This window comes from Suncus etruscus, chromosome 13 (assembly GCF_024139225.1).
Source record: "Suncus etruscus isolate mSunEtr1 chromosome 13, mSunEtr1.pri.cur, whole genome shotgun sequence".
NCBI lineage: Eukaryota > Metazoa > Chordata > Mammalia > Eulipotyphla > Soricidae > Suncus > Suncus etruscus.
Genome location: NC_064860.1, coordinates 8,847,812 through 8,867,869, shown reverse-complemented (window position 1 = coordinate 8,867,869; position 20,058 = coordinate 8,847,812). Strand labels below are relative to the sequence as shown.

General features: G+C 34.0%; 1 protein-coding gene across 1 annotated transcript in view; it reads left to right on the top strand.

The window, feature by feature from the left end:
* The window catches only part of CRPPA (CDP-L-ribitol pyrophosphorylase A), a 295,374-nt gene that overhangs the window by 20,419 nt on the left and 254,897 nt on the right, over positions 1 to 20,058 (top strand). The window contains exon 2 of the mRNA XM_049785700.1: positions 547 to 823. Within this exon, the coding sequence (XP_049641657.1) occupies positions 547 to 823 (277 nt within the window). The remainder of the gene's footprint in view (positions 1 to 546; positions 824 to 20,058) is intronic.

The following is a 20,058-nucleotide window of genomic DNA, read 5'->3' as shown; positions in this document are numbered from 1 at the left end:
ATTCATCTAATTTTATATTTCTTTAAATGAGTTTCTAGTTTATTTGTCTCTTCTTTATATTTGCAAAACTTAAATTAATATCCCAATTCAAGTATTTTACCTTGAAGTAAGTCAGCTTGGAATCTTGACCAGTTCTCCAGCTTTGTTGTAAATTTAGTGGGCTTCTTGAAACACAGAGTTTTGGACTTCTATTGAGAAAAAATAATTGGAAAAAATTAAATGTATTCCTTCTCTGTCTTGTTCTTTGAATCCTATTATTTAAATTTAAATAAAAATCTGGTATATTTGTATGCATGTCTCCAATCTCTATGCATTTTTGTCCAACTTATGGTTGATTTCATGCTTTGTACGTGAAGTTTTGTTTCCTATAATATGAAATATATTATTTCTCAACAACCTTATAAGATTAGAATTTTATAAAATGCACAAAACTGACTTATTTATGAATGTTTTTACGAACATCTATTTAGTCATTTAATTTTCTGTATTTAAGTTTTGTTACTTAAGAGTCAATTTTCACGAATTGTGTGTATACTTTTCTTTTAGAGTATGTTGGATAAAGGACATAGTTGTTGCGGTAACTGGAGAGAATATGGAAACAATGAATGGTATTATTAAGAAATATCAGCATAAGTGCGTCTCCCTAGTGGAAGCTGGAGTAACACGCCACAGGTCTATTTTCAATGGACTAAAAGCACTGGCAGAGGGTCAGCCCAACTTTAAGCTCTCTAAACCAGAAGTCGTGATTATCCACGATGCTGTGAGACCATTTGTTGAGGAAGATGTACTCTTTAAAGTTGTCGTAGCTGCTAAGGAACATGGGGTAAGTATACTTCTGAAAATGGATGAAGGGGCAAATCCTATAGTATTACTTACTTGCTAAATTTTGATAGAATTATGTTTAAATCTCAAGTTATTTAAAGTGTGCATGGTAATTTAAAGATGTCATGGTCATCTGTACTAGGAAATATGTAGTAGTTTATATATAGTGAATTAATTCAGAATGCTCTATATGCATATACACATTTTTATCTTCTAATTTTTAAAATAATTATTAATTATATATATTATATATAATAATTAAATAATTATAAATAAATAAATAAATGCTTACAAAATTGATCACGATTAAGTTTCAGTCATACAATGTACACCACTTTCACCAGTGCACATTTCCTACGACCAATGTACCCAATTTCCCTCTCACCCCAACTGCCCTTGGGCAGACATTTTACTTCTTTCTTTCTTTCCTTCCTTCCTTCCTTCCTTCCTTCCTTCCTTCCTTCCTTCCTTCCATCCTTCCTTCCTCCTTCCTTCCTTCCTTCCTTCCTTCCTTCCATTCCTTCTTTCCTTCTTTCCTTCTTTCCTTCTTTCTTTCTTTCTTTCTTTCTTTCTTTCTTTGATCTTTCTTTCTTTCTTTCTTCTTTCTTTCTTTCTTTCTTTTCTTTCTTTCTTTCTTTCTTTCTTTCTTTCTTTCTTTCTTTTTTTCTTTCTTTCTTTCTTCTTTCTTTCTTTCTTTTCTTTCCTTTCTTTCTTTCTTCTTTCTTTCTTTTTCTTCTTTCTTCTTTCTTTCTTTCTTTTCTTTCTTTCCTTCCTTCCTCTTCCTTCTTCCTCTTCCTTTCTTTTTCTTTTCTTTCTTTCTTTCTTTCTTTCTTCTTTCTCTTTCTTTCTTTCTTTCTTTCTTCTTTTCTTTTTCTTTCTTTTTCTTTCTTCTCTTCTCTTTTTTCTTTTTCTTCTCTTTCTTTCTTTCTTCTTTCTTTCTTTCTTTCTTCTTTCTTTTTCTTTTCTTTCTTTTCTTCTCTTTCTTTCTTTCTTTCTTTCTTTTTTCTTTCTTTCTTCTTCCTCTCTCTCTCTCTCTTTTCTCTTTCCTTTTTTCTTTCTTTCTTTCTTTCTTTCTTTCTTTCTTTCTTTCTTTCTTCTTTTTCTTTCTTTCTTTCTTTCTTTCTTTCTTTTTTCTTCTTTCTTTTCTTTCTTCCTTTTCTATCTTTCTTTCTCTTTTTTCTTTTTTCTTTCTTTCCTTCTCTTTGTTTCTTTCCTTTTTCTCTCTTCTTATCTTTCTTTCTTTCTTTCTTTCTTTTTTCTTTCTCTTTCTTTCTTTCTTTCTTTCTTTCTTTCTTTCTTTTTTTTTCTTTCTTTCTTTCTTTCTTTTTCTTTCTTTCTTTCTTTCTTTCTTTCTTTCTTTCTTTTCTTTCTTTCTTTCTTTCTTTCTTTCTTTCTTTTCTTTTCTTTCTTTTCTTTCTTTCTTTCTTCTTTCTTTCTTCTTTCTTTCTTTCTTTCTTTTCTCTCTCTCTCCTCTTCTTTCTTTCTTTCTTTCTTTCTTTTCTTTCTTTCTTTCTTTCTTATCTTTCTTTCTTTCCTTTCTTTCTTTCTTTCTTTCTTCTTCTTTCTTTCTTTCTTCTTTCTTTCTTTCTTTCTTTCTTTCTTTCTTTCTTTCTTTCTTTTCTTTCTTTCTTTTCTTTCTTTCTTTTCTTTCTTTCTTTCTTTCTTCTTTCTTTCTTCTTTCTTTCTTTCTTTCTTTTCTTTCTTTCTTTCTTTTTCTTTCTTTCTTTTTTCTTTTTCTTTCTTTCTTTTCTTTTCTTTCTTTCTTTCTTTCTTTCTTTCTTTCTTTCTTTCTTTCTTTTCTTTTCTTTCTTTCTTTTTCTTTCCTTTCTTTCTTTCTTTCTTTCTTTCTCTTTCTTCTCTTTCTTTCTTTTCTCTTCTTTCTTTTTCTTTCTTTCTTTCTTTTCTTTTCTTTCTTTCTTTCTTCCTTTCCTTCTTTCTTTCCTCTTTCTTTTCTTTACTCCTTTCTTTCTTTCTTTCTTTCTTTCTTTCTTTTTCTTTTTCTTTCTTTCTTTCTTTCTTTCTTTCTTTCTTTCTTCTTCATTTCTTTCTTTCTTTCTTTCTTTCTTTCTTTCTTCTTTCTTATCTTTCTTTCTTTCATTTTCTTTCTCTTTCTTTCTTTCTTTCTCTCTTTCTTTCTTTTTTCTCTTTCTTTTCTTCTTTCTTTCTTCTTTTCTTTCTTTTTCTTTCTTTCTTTCTTTCTTTCTCTTCTTTCTTCTTTCTTTTCTTCTTTCTTTCTTTCTTCTTCTTTCTTTTCTTTCTTTCTTTTTCTCTTTCTTTCTTTCTTTCTTTCTTTCTTTCTTTTCTCTTTCTCTCTTTCTTTTTTCTTCTTCTCTTCTTTCTTTCTTTCTCTCTTCTCTCCTCTCTTTCTCTCTTCTCTTTTCTCTCTTTCTCTCTTTCTCTCTCTTTCTCTCTTTTCTTTCTTTCTTTCTTTTTCTTTCTTCTTTCTTTCTTTCTTTCTTTCTTTTCTTTCTTTCTTTTCTTTCTCTTTCTTTCATTCTTTCTTTCTTTCTTTCTTTCTTTCTTTCTTTTCTTTCTTTCTTTCTTTCTTTCTTTCTTTCTTTCCTTCCTTCCTTCCTTCCTTCCTTCCTTCCTTCCTTCCTTCCTTCCTTCCTTCCTTCTTCCTTCCTTCCTTCCTTCCTTCCTTCCTTCCTTCCTTCCTTCCTTCCTTCCTTCCTTCCTCCTTCCTTCCTCCCTTCCTCCCTTCCTCCCTCCCTCCCTCCCTCCTTTCCTTCCTCCCTCCCTCCCTTCCTTCTTTTCAACTCTGGTTTGCACTATTGCTAATGAAGGGGTGCTGTGAATATCACTTTATTCCCTTTCAGTATCCAGTTCTTGTCCAGAGTGATCAGTTCCAACTATCATAGCCACAGTGGACTGTTCACTACCCTAACTGCATTCAACTCTTTTTGTGGCCAGCTTCCTACCATGGACTGGTTTTCCTAGCCCTCATATCTATTGTCTTTGATATTATTACCATCTTATCTTTTATTTTACTCATTTTCACAAAAGAGTGATATTATTCTATGACTATCCCTCTCCTAATGACTCATTTTACTCAGCACAATACTCTCCATTTACACATATATATAAGCAAATTTTATGATTGCATTTTTCCTAACAGCAGCACAGTATTTCATGCTATACATACTATTTTAGCTGAGTGCTAAACTGTTAAAAATGATATTTAAGATAAATGACACTATTTAAGTAAATATTTCCTCTGAGCAACATAGGCCAATGGAAGTAGTTGTTTAAGAACTTTTACCCTCTTGGGTACTAAGAAATGATAAATATCTAGTTGGTCAAGAGTGATTTCTTTTTAGTTACCTATGTTTGTGGAATTCATCATAAGAAAATCTTCCCTAGTTCCAGCTCTCTTCTCGACAGTATAAATTTATTTTAAAGTGGAACATTCTGGTTTTTAAACTGTAGCATAATTGCCTAGTGACATTTGATACTGAGAAAATGTTGTCTAGAAGCATTAGTGATCTCAAAATTTCCATGACTTATAAACTGTGATTCACTTATTCTTCTCTAGGCTTCTTCATTGTGGTAAAGAGACTGTGCTCAGTAAGTGTGGTGCTAAGGATGAAAAACAGCAAAGCATTATATTTTTTTAGGAATTTGAGTAAAATTTTATGATTTTGACATAGTTCCTAAAAATGATAAAATTTGTGTATAAAGCTGGACTTTTTTTTTGCTCTGACAATATTTTTATTTGATAAGAATATTGAATATGACATCTAACACAGAGAACAATATTAATAAATATTTGATGAACAAATGAGTAAAGGATGTACTTTCTAATTAGATTTGGAAGAGTATTATGATGAGATTAAATAGTTCGTATCCAACTGTGTAAAGCTGGAATTTTTAATGTATCCAAAATACTTATAAAGGCTTTATTCCATAGTGCTTGTTGGAAAAATATAGCTCAAATTCACTATAAAATTCACACCTACCTAAATACTTTTTGAGTGTAATTTTGAATTTCTAAGAGAGTGTGAATTCTAAGAGATTGTACATAATTGTACATAAATTTATTCTTTTGGTAATAAGTCTTAAGAATCAAAAGAAACATTTTAGTTCGCTCCATTTCATATGCTAAAGACCCCAGTAATTAACAAATGACTAAAATAACATTAAAATGTGTACCTGCATGTATTTTATTGAAGATATAACAGCAATTCCTTTAATCTATCTTATTTGCTAATCAAATTACAGTTTATAAGATTTGATCACATGCACAATAAAAAACTAACAAATTATATTTTAATAAAGTGTGAAATATTTTGATTATTTTAAGAATTAAGCTGGTTTAAAGCAAAACATTAAAATAAAAACCAATAAAAAATAAAATAACTAAAAAATTTATTTTGAAGTAAGTGTTAAAAGATAGCAAGAACATAGAAACAGAAGTAGGAGCACTTGACTATTTAATCAGGGGTTACTGTTTTTCTTATACTAATGTGTGCCTAACACCATTGCATGAATTGTCTTCTGCAGAGAACAGGTTTTTTATCTGAAGAGACCTGCATGTATGTGACCTCCTCATCCTGTCATGGGTATCTTCACAGCCTTCTGCTTTAAGAGTACTTAGTTAGGACCCATGTCCTTGGGGATATTCAGACTGCTCCAGGAAAATGAGAGTTAGGGGGTACAGTAAGTTAACAGGACAGGAAAGACAGAAGGTTAAGCAGAAAATCTGGGTTGCCTCCTGTCCCAAGATTCTCAGTAAGAGAGGGCCACAGTTAATCAGTATTGCAATAACAACCGGATTTATTTATTCTCCTAGGCACCCAGGGTTCCAACAGGTTCCAGTCTTCAGTGGAGCTGGCAGAGCTGAAGGACCCCTTTTACTCGCAGTTTATAGGTTTTATAAACTTTCAGAGATATTCCATTCAGCATTCCATGCAGCGATCATTAAATCATTCAAAGACAATGTAACAAGGGCCAGAGAGATAGCATAATGGTAAGGCGTTTGCCTTGCATGCAGCCATTCAGGGTGGACAGTGGTTCGAATCCTAGCATCTCATGTGGTCCCCTGAGCCTCCCAGGAGCGATTTCTGAATGGAGAGCCAGGAGTAATCCCTGAGCGCTACCAGGTGTGACCCCCCCCAAAAGACAATGTAACAATCTTACTTGACATGTGAAACAATAGTTCCTTCTAATTTTAATGCATAGCATAGCTAAGGGTGTGAGCAAAGTTGTACAAAAATACTTTAACCAGAAAAACAGGACCAGCCTTTTCCTGGTCATGTCTGCTTGTCTGTGCTCCTTGCTCAGGCTCAGGGCCTGGTAGGGGCCTGACTTGTCATGACTGCAATTAACCCTAGGTGAATTAAGCCAATCTTATAATGACAGTTACAAAACCAATTAGTATAATAGATTTCAAACGTCAACAATCTTGTCTTGGGGCCGGGAAGGTGGCGCTAGAGGTAAGGTGTCTGCCTTGCAAGCGCTAGCATAGGATGGACCGCGGTTCGATCCCCCAGCGTCCCATATGGTCCCCCCAAGCCAGGGGCGATTTCTGAGTGCATAGCCAGGAGTAACCCCTGAGCGTCAAATGGGTGTGGCCCAAAAACCAAAAAACCAAAAAACAAACAAAAAAAACAATCTTGTCTTTCAGAGTTCTTACCTATTTTTTTTATCATCTTAAGGTATATTTAAATGAAATAATTAATCGATTTAATTTTTTTGGTAGTTCTTAGTATGTACAACTAATTCAATGTTTTGGGGTTGCCTTACTGCTTGTGCCACCGCTCTGGCCCTGGTTCCTTGGTATATGGTTCAGTCTCATTCCTGGTGCAATTTATTGGATGATGCAGTGCTAGGTATTGAAATGATCACATGCAAGATAGCCATGCCTTTATATGGGTTTATATCTCTTTCTTTGACCAACTGTTCTTTTTGCTGAGACAGTTTAAAACAACTTTGGAACTCAAAAAAAATGCGTTCTGCCTTAATTTTCCAAGCAAGTGTGAAGTAGTAAACCTGTTTTTCTAGTGAGTTTTACATGGAAAATGTTGTCATTTTCTAAATGTTAGTCATTTTGTAAGTTTTTATTTTGTGCCCATTAGGGTGATCATATCTGTTCATAGCAGTTTTTTACACCATAAATTTAGCACCCCCCATTTTTGTCTTTTTCTTTTTGCCACACCAGTGGTACTCAGAGGTTACTCCTGGGTCTGTATCCTGGAATCTCTCCTGGTGGGTTTGGGGTGCTATATGGGATCCCGAGAATGAAACCTGGGTTATCCGTTTGCAAGGCAAACACCCTACACTCCTTTTTCTTACTGAGGGTGGATTTTGAAAATATTATTACTATGCCTTCTTAGTTATTAACATTTTCTACTTCTTTCTACCTCTTTTGTAATTCTAGTTTTTCATTTTCTTCATTTTTTGAAATATTTATTTTAGTTTCTAGGGAGTCTTGTTTTGTCCTTTTTCAAATGTGCACCAGTCTTTTGCTTTTTCTGTTTATGATTTATATGTTTAATGTTTTATGACCTTCAAAGTTTTGTAGGAAATAGTCATTTTTGGTACTGTGATTCTGTAGTTCTTCATTTTTTTTATTCTTTGCACATGTCCATTTATATTTTTTCTCCATTTTAGAGTTTGGATTGTAAGACTATGTTGATCAGGACATTATCAAAAAAAGTACTTGAGTCACTTGGGTGTGGGATAGGGAATGTTTCTGAAATATAGAGTTAAGTTTTTTTCCCCAAGGAGATTTTATAGCTAGAACTACTTTAATCAGCTATAAACATAAGCAAGAAGTTTTGCAGATGTTGAGATGGAAACTCAAACTCCAGAGGCACATAAAGTTTAAATAAAAAAAAATATGGCTCCTTAGAGGAGATAACCTCTATTCTTTGGATCTTAAATCAGGATTTCATTTACTTTCTTCTCTTATTAGTGAACATATTTTATCTCAACTACTGTTTGCTGAGTACATATATATTCTAATGGATTTTGTATGATGACCATGGTTTTAAGTAGCCAATCACACAGACACAAAAGCTTAATCATCATTTTTGTCTCTCTCTGCCATCCTCATTTCTTGGCATTTGAAAATTACATTTTTCCCTCCCCACCTTCCCAAAATTACATTTTTAATCTCAGAGTGCTTTATTTTGAGGCACATATTTCAAAAGTAAGTTATTAAAATTCAAATAACATCGTACATATGCTTGAGTTGTGTATCATGGAATTTCAATGCATATAAACCACATTAATTTTATCACATAAAGTCTGTCTTCTTTTATTCAGCATATGTTTGCACCTACTTACCCATTCCTTTTCCTCCTTCCCTTCTGGTAACCAGTAATTAAGCTTATGGTTCAAAAGCTCATTAAAATTAGTTTATATGTTTGTTTTCTCTGTATACCATATAGGAATGAAATCATACAATACTTATCTTTCATTTTCTGTCTGACTTAATTAAACATACCGTATAGGTCAATTTATATCATTGCAAATTGCAGGCTTTTAATAGCTGAATAATATTCCATTCTATATTTCCATCTTTTAAAAAATTAACTATTTTTGAGGGTCTGGAATTTGTAATACTGTTAGTTATACTTTTAACACACAATAATTCCAATGCCATATCTATCATCAGAGAATCTTCTTTCTTCCAGTGGTGTCCCAAAGATCCCTCCCAAACTTCCTTTCATGGAAGTTGAGAACTATTGACAAATATCTTAAGTTCTTATGACTTTGAGCATTTGTTGTTCCTCCCCACTTTTTCAATCCCACATATGGGAAAGATAATTTTGAAACTGTGGAGGTGGTGATACACACACACCTGAATGGAGCAAAATTGCTAAAATTCCACATAATTATAAATAAATTAATTTGAGAAAATAATGTTTTACCTCAAATATGAATGGTTATCTAGCTTCCTAGAGTATTCACAGTGGGATGTTTATTTCATTGAGCTTCAGAGAATCTCTGGATAGATCTACTGTGAATCTTTATATATAATTTTCTTTTGGATCTTGCTTCTTTCAATATTCTTCCTTTGTCTTTAATTGTTGTCATCCCTGAGTAATATGTGTCTTGGAGTTTTTCTATTTGAGCCTGTTTGCACAGAGACCCTTTAAGCCTCCTCTTGGATCTTCATACCTACACTTCTCAAAATTGGGTAATCCTTATCTGTGATATCTTTTTTTTTTGGTTTTTGGGTCACACCCGGCGGTGCTCAGGGGTTATTCCTGGCTGTCTACTCAGAAATAGCTCCTGGCAGGCACGGGGGACCATATGGGACACCGGGATTCGAACCAACCATCTTTGGTCCTGGATCAGCTGCTTGCAAGGCAAATGCCACTGTGCTATCTCTCCGAGCCCGTGTGATTTTTTTAAGTAGCTATTCTTTGTTAAACTCATCTCCTGATCTTTAGGGGCTGTGTCTTATATTCTTCCTCTTGAATTTATTTTTTAGTTTCTCTGTTGTGTTGTTCATTTCTTTTCATTTTTCCACCTTCTTATTGTCTTTTAGAGGACATACAGTTTAAATTTTTGCACATGTGGGGCCGTAGAGATAGCATGGAGGTAGGGCATTTGCCTTGCATGCAGAAGGTGGGTGATTTGAATCCCAACATCCCACATGGTCTCCTGAGCCTTCCAGAAGCGATTTCTGAGTGTAGAGCCAGAAGTAACCCCTGAGCACTGCTGGGTGTGACCCGAAAACCAAAAAAAAAATTTTTTTTGCACATGTATGGATTCTTTTAATCACTGTCATTAATAGAACATATAATTGCTTTAACTCACTAAGAAATTTCCTCCTGCCCATTAGACTATCCTAACTTCTGGAAACCCTTGGGATGGTTTTTCCCCTATATTTTATTTCCTCTTGGATACCACGTAAATGGAATCACATAACATGTAGCTTTTAGACTTGCTTTACATTCTAATTTTCATTGAACAGTATTTACCCCATGTCACCTCATTCCCACGTTCTTTTCTATTGAATTCAAGATGCTTTTATTTATACCTTCCAATGGAGCATAATTCCTTACATACACCCTTATCAGAATTGGTGTAATATTCTGCTCTAAGTTTAGTAATTCACACTGTCTCTTTCCTTAACATTTGAAAGGTAAGAGGTCAGAGGTAAAAGGGAATCATGGATTTCTGAGCAGGGAACATGCTCTGTCTTGAACTGTTGGGAGATGCCTATTTTCCTGGTTTGGTAAGTGGATTACAAGAATAGTTTGTGGGAAGTAAATCCAGTTTGTGAGCTACTGTAATGATCCAGCTGAATGATCCTGAGGACTTGCCTAATCTAGTTGAAATAGAGAGGAGAGGAGAGCTTGTTAAAAAGTGCAGAGAAGTGGAATGTCTAGCCCTGATTGATTGGATGATGTGTGAGCTCTGAGGTAATAACCAATACATGCTCTTCGTGGCTTTTGGCATTTGACCTTCCTTTTCTCTGAGAGTAGATCTCATCTGTACTCTCTTGAAATCCCGGAATATATCTGCCTTCTTCCTCTCCACTACTCTCCAAGGTTCTGTGAGAATCATAGAAACTGACTTGCTTCTTATCTAAGAGATGAGTTTTCACTGCTTGGAAATACTACGAAACAAAACACATGTCTTTATATTGAATTGCTTCTGTTGTTTGATATTTATGGTACTTTTATTTTTATCTGAGAATAGATACCAGACCTTAGGTTCTTTTTATTTTTTCTATATTTAAAGATTGATGTGACATAGGAATCACTTGGCATGATTGGTATTTTGGTCAAGATAATTTTTACTGTAAGAACCTATTTTTTTGCATAATAGTATGGTTATTATCTTTTTCCTCTCTTTAATTTTTTTCATTTAGTTATGTAATATTCTTTTTGTTTTGTTTTGTTTTGTTTTTGGGCCACACCCAGTGATGCTCAGGGGTTACTCCTGGCTATGCGCTCAATAATTGCTCCTGGCTTGGGGGACCATATGGGTAGCTGGGATAAAACCCAGGTCCGTTTTAGATCAGCTGCGTGCAAGGCAAGTGCCCTACCACTGCACTACCACTCTGCTACTGCTCCTACCCCACAAAAATATTCTTTTTTTTAATATTTTTATTACTTTAATGAGTTTATTGGTGATATAATAATTTTCACAAATATCCTTGCTACTGAATTTTTCTTCTTTCCTCTCTCTTCCATTTTTTATTTTTTCTTTCTATTTTTTCTTTTTTTTATAATATCTTTAAACATCTTGATTACAAACATGATTGAGATTAGGTTTCAGTCATGTAAAGAACACCCCCTTCACCAGTGCAATATTCCCACCACCAATGTCCCAAATCTCCCTTCATCCCACCCCACCCCACCTGTACTCTAGACAAGCTTTCTGCTTCCCTCAATCATTACCATGGTTATGATAGTTTATAGTGGAGTTATTTTTCTCACTGCACTCACCACTCTTTGTGGTGAGCTTCACGAAGTGAGCTGGAAGTTCCAGCCCTCCTCTCTTTGTCTCTGAGGATTGTTGTGAAAATGTCTTTTTATTTTTCTTAAAACCCATAGATGAGTGAGACTATTCTGCGTCTATCTCTTTCCCTCTGACTTATTTTACTCAGCATGATTGATTCCATGTACATCCATGTATTGGAAAATTTCTTGATTGAGTTTCAGTTTTACAGTGTTTCAATACCAATCTCTTCACCAGTGTCCACTTCCCTCTACCAGTGACCTCTTTCCCTCACCCTATTTGCCTCCAAGCCACCTGTATGCCTTAACACAATTCTGTATATGGTTTTTAGTACTGTTGTTGATAGGGTTTTTCATTAACACTACCAACTTTCAACACCTTCTACTCCTGCTGTATACTTTCTTCCACCGTAGTCATTGTCCCCTCCCTGTCTTATTCCTTAGTATCCCCTATCCCCAAGTAATATTTTTCCTGCTAAAGATCTATTCTCTTTTTTGTTTTCTTTATCTTGATATCTGATATCTTGATATCTGTTACTCTACTATTTTGTTTCCTTATATCCCACACAGAAGAGAGAATTCTTTTTCAGTCTCTATCCTTCTGACTAATTTTGCTCGGCCTGATACCCCCCAGATCCATCCACATAGCAGACATTTTCCTGATTGCATCTTTTCTTATGGGTGAGTAATAATATATTGTATTTTATATATATATGCATTGTCCTTTCTTTTATCTATTTCTCTATTCTTGGACACATGGGTTGCCTCCACATTTTGGCTATAGTGAACAGTCTGCAAGAAATATAGGGGTGTGAATGTCTTTTTTTTTTTTTTAGGTCTTTGGTGTATATTTTACAAAATGGAATTGCTGGATCAAATGGAAATACAATTTTTAATTTTTCAAAGAATGTGCATGTTCTTTTCCAGAAAGACTGAACCAGTCAACATTCCTATCAGCAGTGAATTAGTATCTTTTTTCACTGCATCCATGCAACCACTCGTGTGTGTGTGTGTGTTTTTTTTGAAATATGCTAGTCTTTGTTTGCATTTCTTTGTTGATGAATGATACAGAAGATTTTTTCATATGCATTTTGGCTATTTTTATTTCTTCTTTGAGGACATTTGCTCATTTCTTCTCATTTTTTGCAGGATTATTTTCCTTTAAAGATTTTTCAGTGTCTACATATCTTTCATATTAGCCCCTTAATAGAAGAGTAGAGTGCAAATAATTTTTCCAGTTTGTGGGCTAGCTTGGATTCTAATCTTTGCTTCCTTTGAGGTGCAGAAGTTTCTTAATTTAACATAGTCCCATTCTTTGCTTCCACTTGCTTGGTCATTGGGTCATTGGTGTTTTATTCTTTTTTTGTTTTGTTTTGTTTTGTTTTGTTTGGTTTTTGGGCCACACCCGGCAGTGCTCAGGGATTACTCCTGGCTATCTGCTCAGAAATAGCTCCTGGCAGGCACAGGGGACCATATAGGATGCCGGGATTTGAACCAACCACCTTAGGTTCTGGATCGGCTGCTTGCAAGGCAAACATCACTGTGCTATCTCTCCGGCCCCGCTGTTTTATTCTTGAAGAATCCTTTGCTTTAATGTCATGGAGAGTTCTTCCTACATTTTCTTTTATATTCCTTATAGATTCAGATCTGTTGTAAGTGTCTTTAATATATTTTGAGTGGACTTTTTTTATGGCATTAGAGAGAAATCTGAGTTTATTTTTGTATGTAGCTGGTTAGTTTTTATAGCTTTACTTGTTGAATAGACATTTTTTGGTCCACTTAATTATTTTTCTCCTTTATAGAATAGTTTCTTTAGTGATGGTCTATCTGAATTTTCAGCTCTATTCCACTGATTTGAGGGGCTCTCTTTATCCCTGTTTTATGATATTTAAATTACTATTACTTTGTAGTACAGTTTGAAGTTGGGGAAAATGATCCCTTATATAGTTTATTCCCAAGAATTATATTGGCTGTCAGGGTGATTTTATTGTTTCATATGCATTTCAGGGGTGTTTGACTCATTTCTTTGAAAAATGTCATGGATATCCTTACAGGGACTATATTGAATTTGTAGAATGCTTTGGGAAGTAGTGCTACTTTGATGATGCTAATCCTCCCAATCCATGAACAGGGGATGTGTTTCTATTTCCTCATAGCCTCTTATTTCTTGAAGCAGGTTTTTGTATCTTTTTTGTGGGGGGACTCATATCTGGCAACATTCAGGGGTTATTCCTGTCTCTATACTTAGTATTCACTCCTGACAATGTTTGGGGGACCATCTGTGATGCCAGGGATTACATCCAAGCTGATTGTGCAAGGCAAGTATCTATTGTGCTTTTGCTCCCTCCCCTATAATTTTCTTTGTGTAAGTAATTTTACTTTAGACACTTTATTAAATATTATGTGTATGCACTGGAAAATATACTTTTTTACTCTCCAGTTTGATAACTTTATGCAAAATATTCTTGGCATCTTTTTAAATCACATGGAAATAACCCTAGAAAGATGCTTTACTTTGTATTTAGAAATTTGACATTTAGTAGAATTATCCATGTTTTTTTATTAACCATGTCTTTATTAATTAATTTCTACTTTTAAATTTTCGTAATGATAAAAAAATCTCCAAGGGCCAGAGTTTAGTTGTAGGTGAGAGCAAAGTAATAAGCTTGACTGCTATTCTTTTATCCTGTATAACTCATCCTTTTTCTTATTTCTATTAAAAATAATTAGTATTAATTTATAGGGACAATGAAACAGATTTATTTTTGAGAATACAGTGAGTTATACCAATGAGAAAGAGCAAGCTTTTTAAACAATGCATTTTTGGTGCCCAGGAAAATTGCCGAACTAGTTTTCTCTGAGTTCTTTGGAATGGTGTGAAATATAACGTTCCTAAAGCTGGAATACTACTGTTTAATTAATTCAAACTACCCAGCCATGCATGTGTTATATACCTGTAATACATTGAAAAGTAAGGAGATCAAGGAGAGGTGAATAGATCTAGGGATTAAATGAAATATGATTTATTATAGATACAATTATATTTTTTCTTTTTTTCTTTTTTTTGTTTTTTTTTCGGCCACACCCGTTTGATGCACAGGGGTTACTCCTGGCTACGTGCTCAAAAATCACCCCTGGCTTGGATATGGGACGCTGGGGATCGAACCATGGTTCGTTCCTTGGCTAACGCTTGCAAGGCAGACACCTTACCTCTAGAGCCACCTCGCCGGCCCCACAACTATAGTTTTTTCCTGAGCATATTAAATTGAAAATAAATGTAACTGCCTAATTTCTTAGGAAGTAAAACACTAGAGTTCTTCCTTTTCCTGTCTTCTGGATGTTTTTGGAATGGTTGTACAAAGGCTTTCTTCTTTCACACCTGTATTCAGTATCTAATTAAATAAATTGTAATCAATTCTTCAACTAATTTCTATCAAAAGATTGGTAGTATCCTATTGTAAAAAAAGTGAAATATATGAAATCCTATAATTGCTAATTATTAGCTTTAAAGATATGATTCTGTAAACATTTATTAAGGAGTCTTTCAATGAAGATAACTCAGTTAACTGAAATTGTAATTATATCATCAGAGGATTTCTGTTGAACATTGTCATAATTAGTTTGAATGCCGATGCCTGAGGGAGAATGCATGTCAGCACCTGTTGTGTGGATGGAAGATAAGTATTGTTCAATTTTGCTTTTAAATGTAAACAGGAGAGGTGGAGCTCATTATTAAGTTTTGCATGATTTGTATTTACATTTTTTCCATGCATTGACATGTGGAAATACTTTGATAGATTAGTTTGAGAAGCAAGTAATGACTGTGGTGATGAGCTGTTAAGCTTTCCTTCAGGTCTTATTAGACTAAATCCCAAGGAGACAGTGTATTTGATAAGTTAAGAATTATACTTCATCTACTAATCTTTTCGGATAGCTGTATTTAGTAGACAACTAGCTAACTTTGTTTACACTTGTGTCACATTAGATATCTTTGTATTTTAGATACCATATAATTTAGATTTCATTACATGTTTGTTTTTGAACAAATGTCTTATAGAAACAACTATGGGGTGCATGCTTATTTAGCATTAACATAGTTCTCCTATATCTATATATTCTAGATATATGAATAGTGGGCTAGCAAGAAAGTTATTTTTACTTGTGACTCTTTTTATGGCTGTATTATTTAATAAAACTCTAGAAAGTACAGTGCTCTTGTGCTTTCAATTATTTTCATATTGTACTACTACCTTTTAACTAATCTTCTGGCATCTTGTTAATTTTTGGAAAATACAAATCCTGTTATAATGTGGATGTTTTCTATTTTAGGAAGTGTGCTTTTTTTTGATAAAGTGATTCCATAATAATACATTCAAAATTTTTATTTTACAACATACTAAAAAGATGCTGAGAACTTAGGAATCTTCTGAATGTATCACTTTGTGATATAGAATATTCTGAATCTATTTCAAACTCAGAAATTTTTCCTCTTCAGATAAAATATTATGCTGACCTTTAACATTTTATTTTTATTGCAATTTTATAACATGTTTTCTTAAATAATATTTGTTATATTTGTATGAATTTTACCGCTAATATTTACATTGAAACATGTATATATGAATATTTTTGAATAATTTGCTAACTTATGTTGCATAGTCAATGAATCTACAACTTATTATTATTATAACTTATATTTATTATTTATGATCACTGCCTTTATTACATATTACATAGTATTACATATTATAATTCAGCTATTTAGAGTAGATAGGCATTTATTTTCTTTAGTTTTGGCTGATGTAAAGAAACATTGCTAGCACAGACATAGTAAATCATGTTTTTGGTGCATAAACATTGATGCTCTTTAGAGTCAAGATATATTTAGTTTATCAGGTTTAACAGATGACGCTGAGCTATTTCCTAAACTTGTATCAAATTATAGTTTCATTGGTGGTAGGAATGCCCCCGATTCCATGTCACTGCGTGCCTAAAGTATTATTTTGAAAGATTTATAATCCACTTTGGTCAAAATAAAAATTAGTATTAAAAATTATAATTTCACTCATAGTATCTGATAAAAGTCTGAGTAGATCTGCATGCTTACCTTCACTTTATTATTTGACTTAATTGTTTTGAAACAAATCCAGTATACGAGAGATGTTTTCTCATTGTGTTCTAAATTAGCATTCTATTGTCTGTTGACTATTATTCCAGATATTTTTGGGTATTTTTATTGCTGTTGAATTATCCATATGAATCTTTTGCTCCTTTATTCATTCTTAAACACTGATTCACAGGAGTTATTTTTATATTTATGTTTTATAAATAATATTTATTAAATAGTAAACAAATAAGATAAATATTATTTAAATAAATAATAAAATACATTAAATACATTTAGATATAATAAAATATTTATATTATATATTGATATAGCATGGTAACATGCTTTATGCTTTAAGTATTTGCTTCTAGTTTTTTTTTATTTTAGTGGAACAAATATGAATTACAAGTGTTTCACAGTTGTATTTCAGGCATATAGTGACAGTGAATTAGGGCAATTCCCACCACCAATGTTGAATTCCCTCCACCATATTTCCCAACATGCATCTCATACCTCTACATTTAGTCTACTGGACTACTAGTATAATAGGTCTATTTTGTGTTTAGCTTGCTATAGTTTGGTTCTCTTGATTATCCTGCTGACTTTGGTTTGGGTATTTAGATCAGATTTATTTTTAACTCAATGCTATTGAGACTGCTTGGCCCTTGGGTCCTGTCCACTTTTTTCCTACTAATTTGTAGAAAGTTAGAGAAATATGAGGCAGAACAAAATGATTCAAGGTCTATGAAAAAGTGGGGCCTCCTAGCTAGAAGACAAATAAAATTAAAAGAAACAACAAAAAAGAAAAAAAAAGTAAAAGGAGGGGTGCAGATGTGGTAAGTGTTTTTTTTTTTTTTTTTTCCATATGTAGGGTAAAAATTGGGGAAATTAGAAAGAAAATTTTCCTTGACCTAAGAGATACAGCGTCTTGGGATACTCCTAGGATGGAGTATCTTCTGATTTCATCTCACTGTTAGATAGGGCAACCTGACCTTAGATAGAGTTGTTCTTGTGTTCTCATTTTTAAGGTATCATGTGAATCTACTCTGGAGCAAGTTGGTGCCAGAGTGGTATTAGGACTTCCCTAGAGGGGAGTTTGATTCCTGGTGCTGGTGCAGAAAACTGTTATTTCTAACCATGAGATCAGGGGTTTGGGTTGGACAGTAGATATCTGATCAACTGAGGTCTAAGTCAAGTCCCCATGACTAATGTTCAGGGTAGAAGTTACCTCTGCATTCTATAAAATTTATGGTTTCTTAACCCTATTAGTTTAAAACTTCTTTCTGTACATAAGATTTCCCCATTTTAGTGTGCCTATGTAAAAAGGAACAATGCCATTTTACATTACTGGTGCATTTGGGGTTAAAACAACAAGCTATACTGTCTCTATGACATGGTTTTGACTTTAGCTTGTATCCCAAGCAACACTTTTCTACTAAATTTTTCACTCGGCAGATCAAAACACATTTAAAAAAGGAGGATAAGGGAGGCTACCTCTACATATAGAAATAAACACTATGAGTTATAACTATTAAGGAAATTCATCGACAGAAACACACAAAGAAAATATAGCTATCCCCTTTAAGTCTTTTGAGATAGTCTGAGGGGGGATCAAATCCAGGGCATATTTTCAATGTACTGTGATCTTGTGGAGTCTAAGAAATGGTTTGTAGCAGTCAGGGATCTGTTAGTGTCCTTGAGCTGTTGGTCCCTCTGGAGATAAATCTGGTTACAAGCAAGTCCAGAGTGAGGGGAGGTGAGAGAAAAAGGGTTGCATAGAATGCATCAGCAGAAGCTATAACTGCAGCTTCTTTCCAGGTTGAGAGATGGGGGGGCTGAAAGGATGTTCTTTTGCTTTGGGAGTCAGATGGCAGCTGGCCTGGGCAGGGGGAAGGTAGCTGTTTCTGAGGAATTAAGAACTGAGGGTACCTTTTTTTGCCAGGATTTTGTTCAAGATCTTTGCATCTGCATTTATCAGGGATATTGGTCTGTAATTTTCTTTTTTGGCAGCATCTCTGTCTGGTTTTGGTATCAAGGTGATGTTGGTTTTATAAAAGCTGTTTGGGAGTGTTCCCGTTTTTTTCAATTTTATGGAAGAGTCTGGCTAGGATTGGTAGTATCTCCTCTTGAAAGGTTTGAAAGACTTCATAAGTAAATCCATCTGGGCCTGGGCTTTTCTTTTTAGGCAGATGTTTGATTACAGTTTCAATTTCCTCCATAGTGATGGGGGTGTTTAGATATGCTATATCCTCCTTACTAAACTGAAAAGTTATGTGTCCAAGAATTTATCCATTTCTTCTAGGTTCTCATGTTTAGTAGCATAAAGTTTTGCAAAGTAATCTCTGATTACCCTTTGGATCTCTGCAATATCTGTTGTGATCTCCCCCTTTTCATTTCTAATATGGGTTACCAGGTTTCTCTCTCTCTCTTTCTTTGTGAGATTTGCCAATGGTCTATCAATCTTGTTTATTTTTTCAAGAACCAACTTCTGCTTTCATTGATCTTTCGGATTGTTTGTTGGTTTTCCACTTCATTGAGTTCTGCTTTCAGCTTTGTTATTTCCTTCTGTTTCCCTATTTTCTGTTCCTTTTGTTGGTCATTTTCTAATTTTATGCGCTGCATCATTAAGTTATTCATGTTAGCCCCTTCTTTCCTGATGTGTGCTTGCAAAGCTATAAATTTTCTTCTCAGGACCGCTTTTGCTGTGTCCCATAGATTATGGCAGTTTGTGTCTTCATTATCATTTGTTTCCAGGAAAGTTTTGATTTCCTTTTTGATTTCACCTTGGACCCACTGGTTGTTCAGTAGCAGACTTTTCAATTTCTAATTGTTAAAGATTTTCTTCTGTGTCACTTTGTAGTTTACAACTAATTCAGAGCCTTGTGGTCAGTAAAGGTAGCCTGCAAGATTTCTATCCTCTTGATTTTATGAAGATATGTTTTATGTGTCAGCATGTGGTCTATCCTGGAGAATGACCCATGTACATTGGCAAAGAATGTACAATTGGAGAAAAAGTAATGGAAGTACTTGCTCTAGTGATCAGGCAAGAAAAAGATATCAAGGGAATCCAGATAGGAAAGGAAGAAGTCAAGCTCTCACTGTTTGCAGGTGACATGATACTCTACTTAGAAAACCTTAAAGACTCTACGAAAAAGCTTCTAGAAACAATAGATTCATATAGCAAGGTAGCAGGCTACAAAATTAACACACAGAAATCAATGGCCTTTTTATACACCAATAATGATAAGGAAGAGATGGATGTTAAGAAGGCAATCCCATTCACATTAGTGCCACACAAACTCAAATATCTTGGAGTCAACTTAACCAAAGACGTGAAGGACCTATACAAAGAAAACTACAAAATCCTGCTCCAAGAAATGAGAAGACACACGGAAATGGAAACACATACCCTGCTCATGGATTGGCAGGATTAACATAATTAAAATGGCAATACTCCCCAAAGCATTATACAGATTTAATGCCATCCCTCTAAAGACACCCATGACATTCTTCAAAGAAGTGGATCAAACACTTATGAAGTTCATTTGGAACAATAAACACCCTCGAATAGCTAAAGCACTCCTAGGGAAAAGGAATATGAGAGGCATTACTTTCCCCAATTTTAAACTGTTCTACAAAGCAATATTTATCAAAACAGCATAGAATTGGAATACAGACCCTCAGATCAGTGGAATAGGCTTGAGT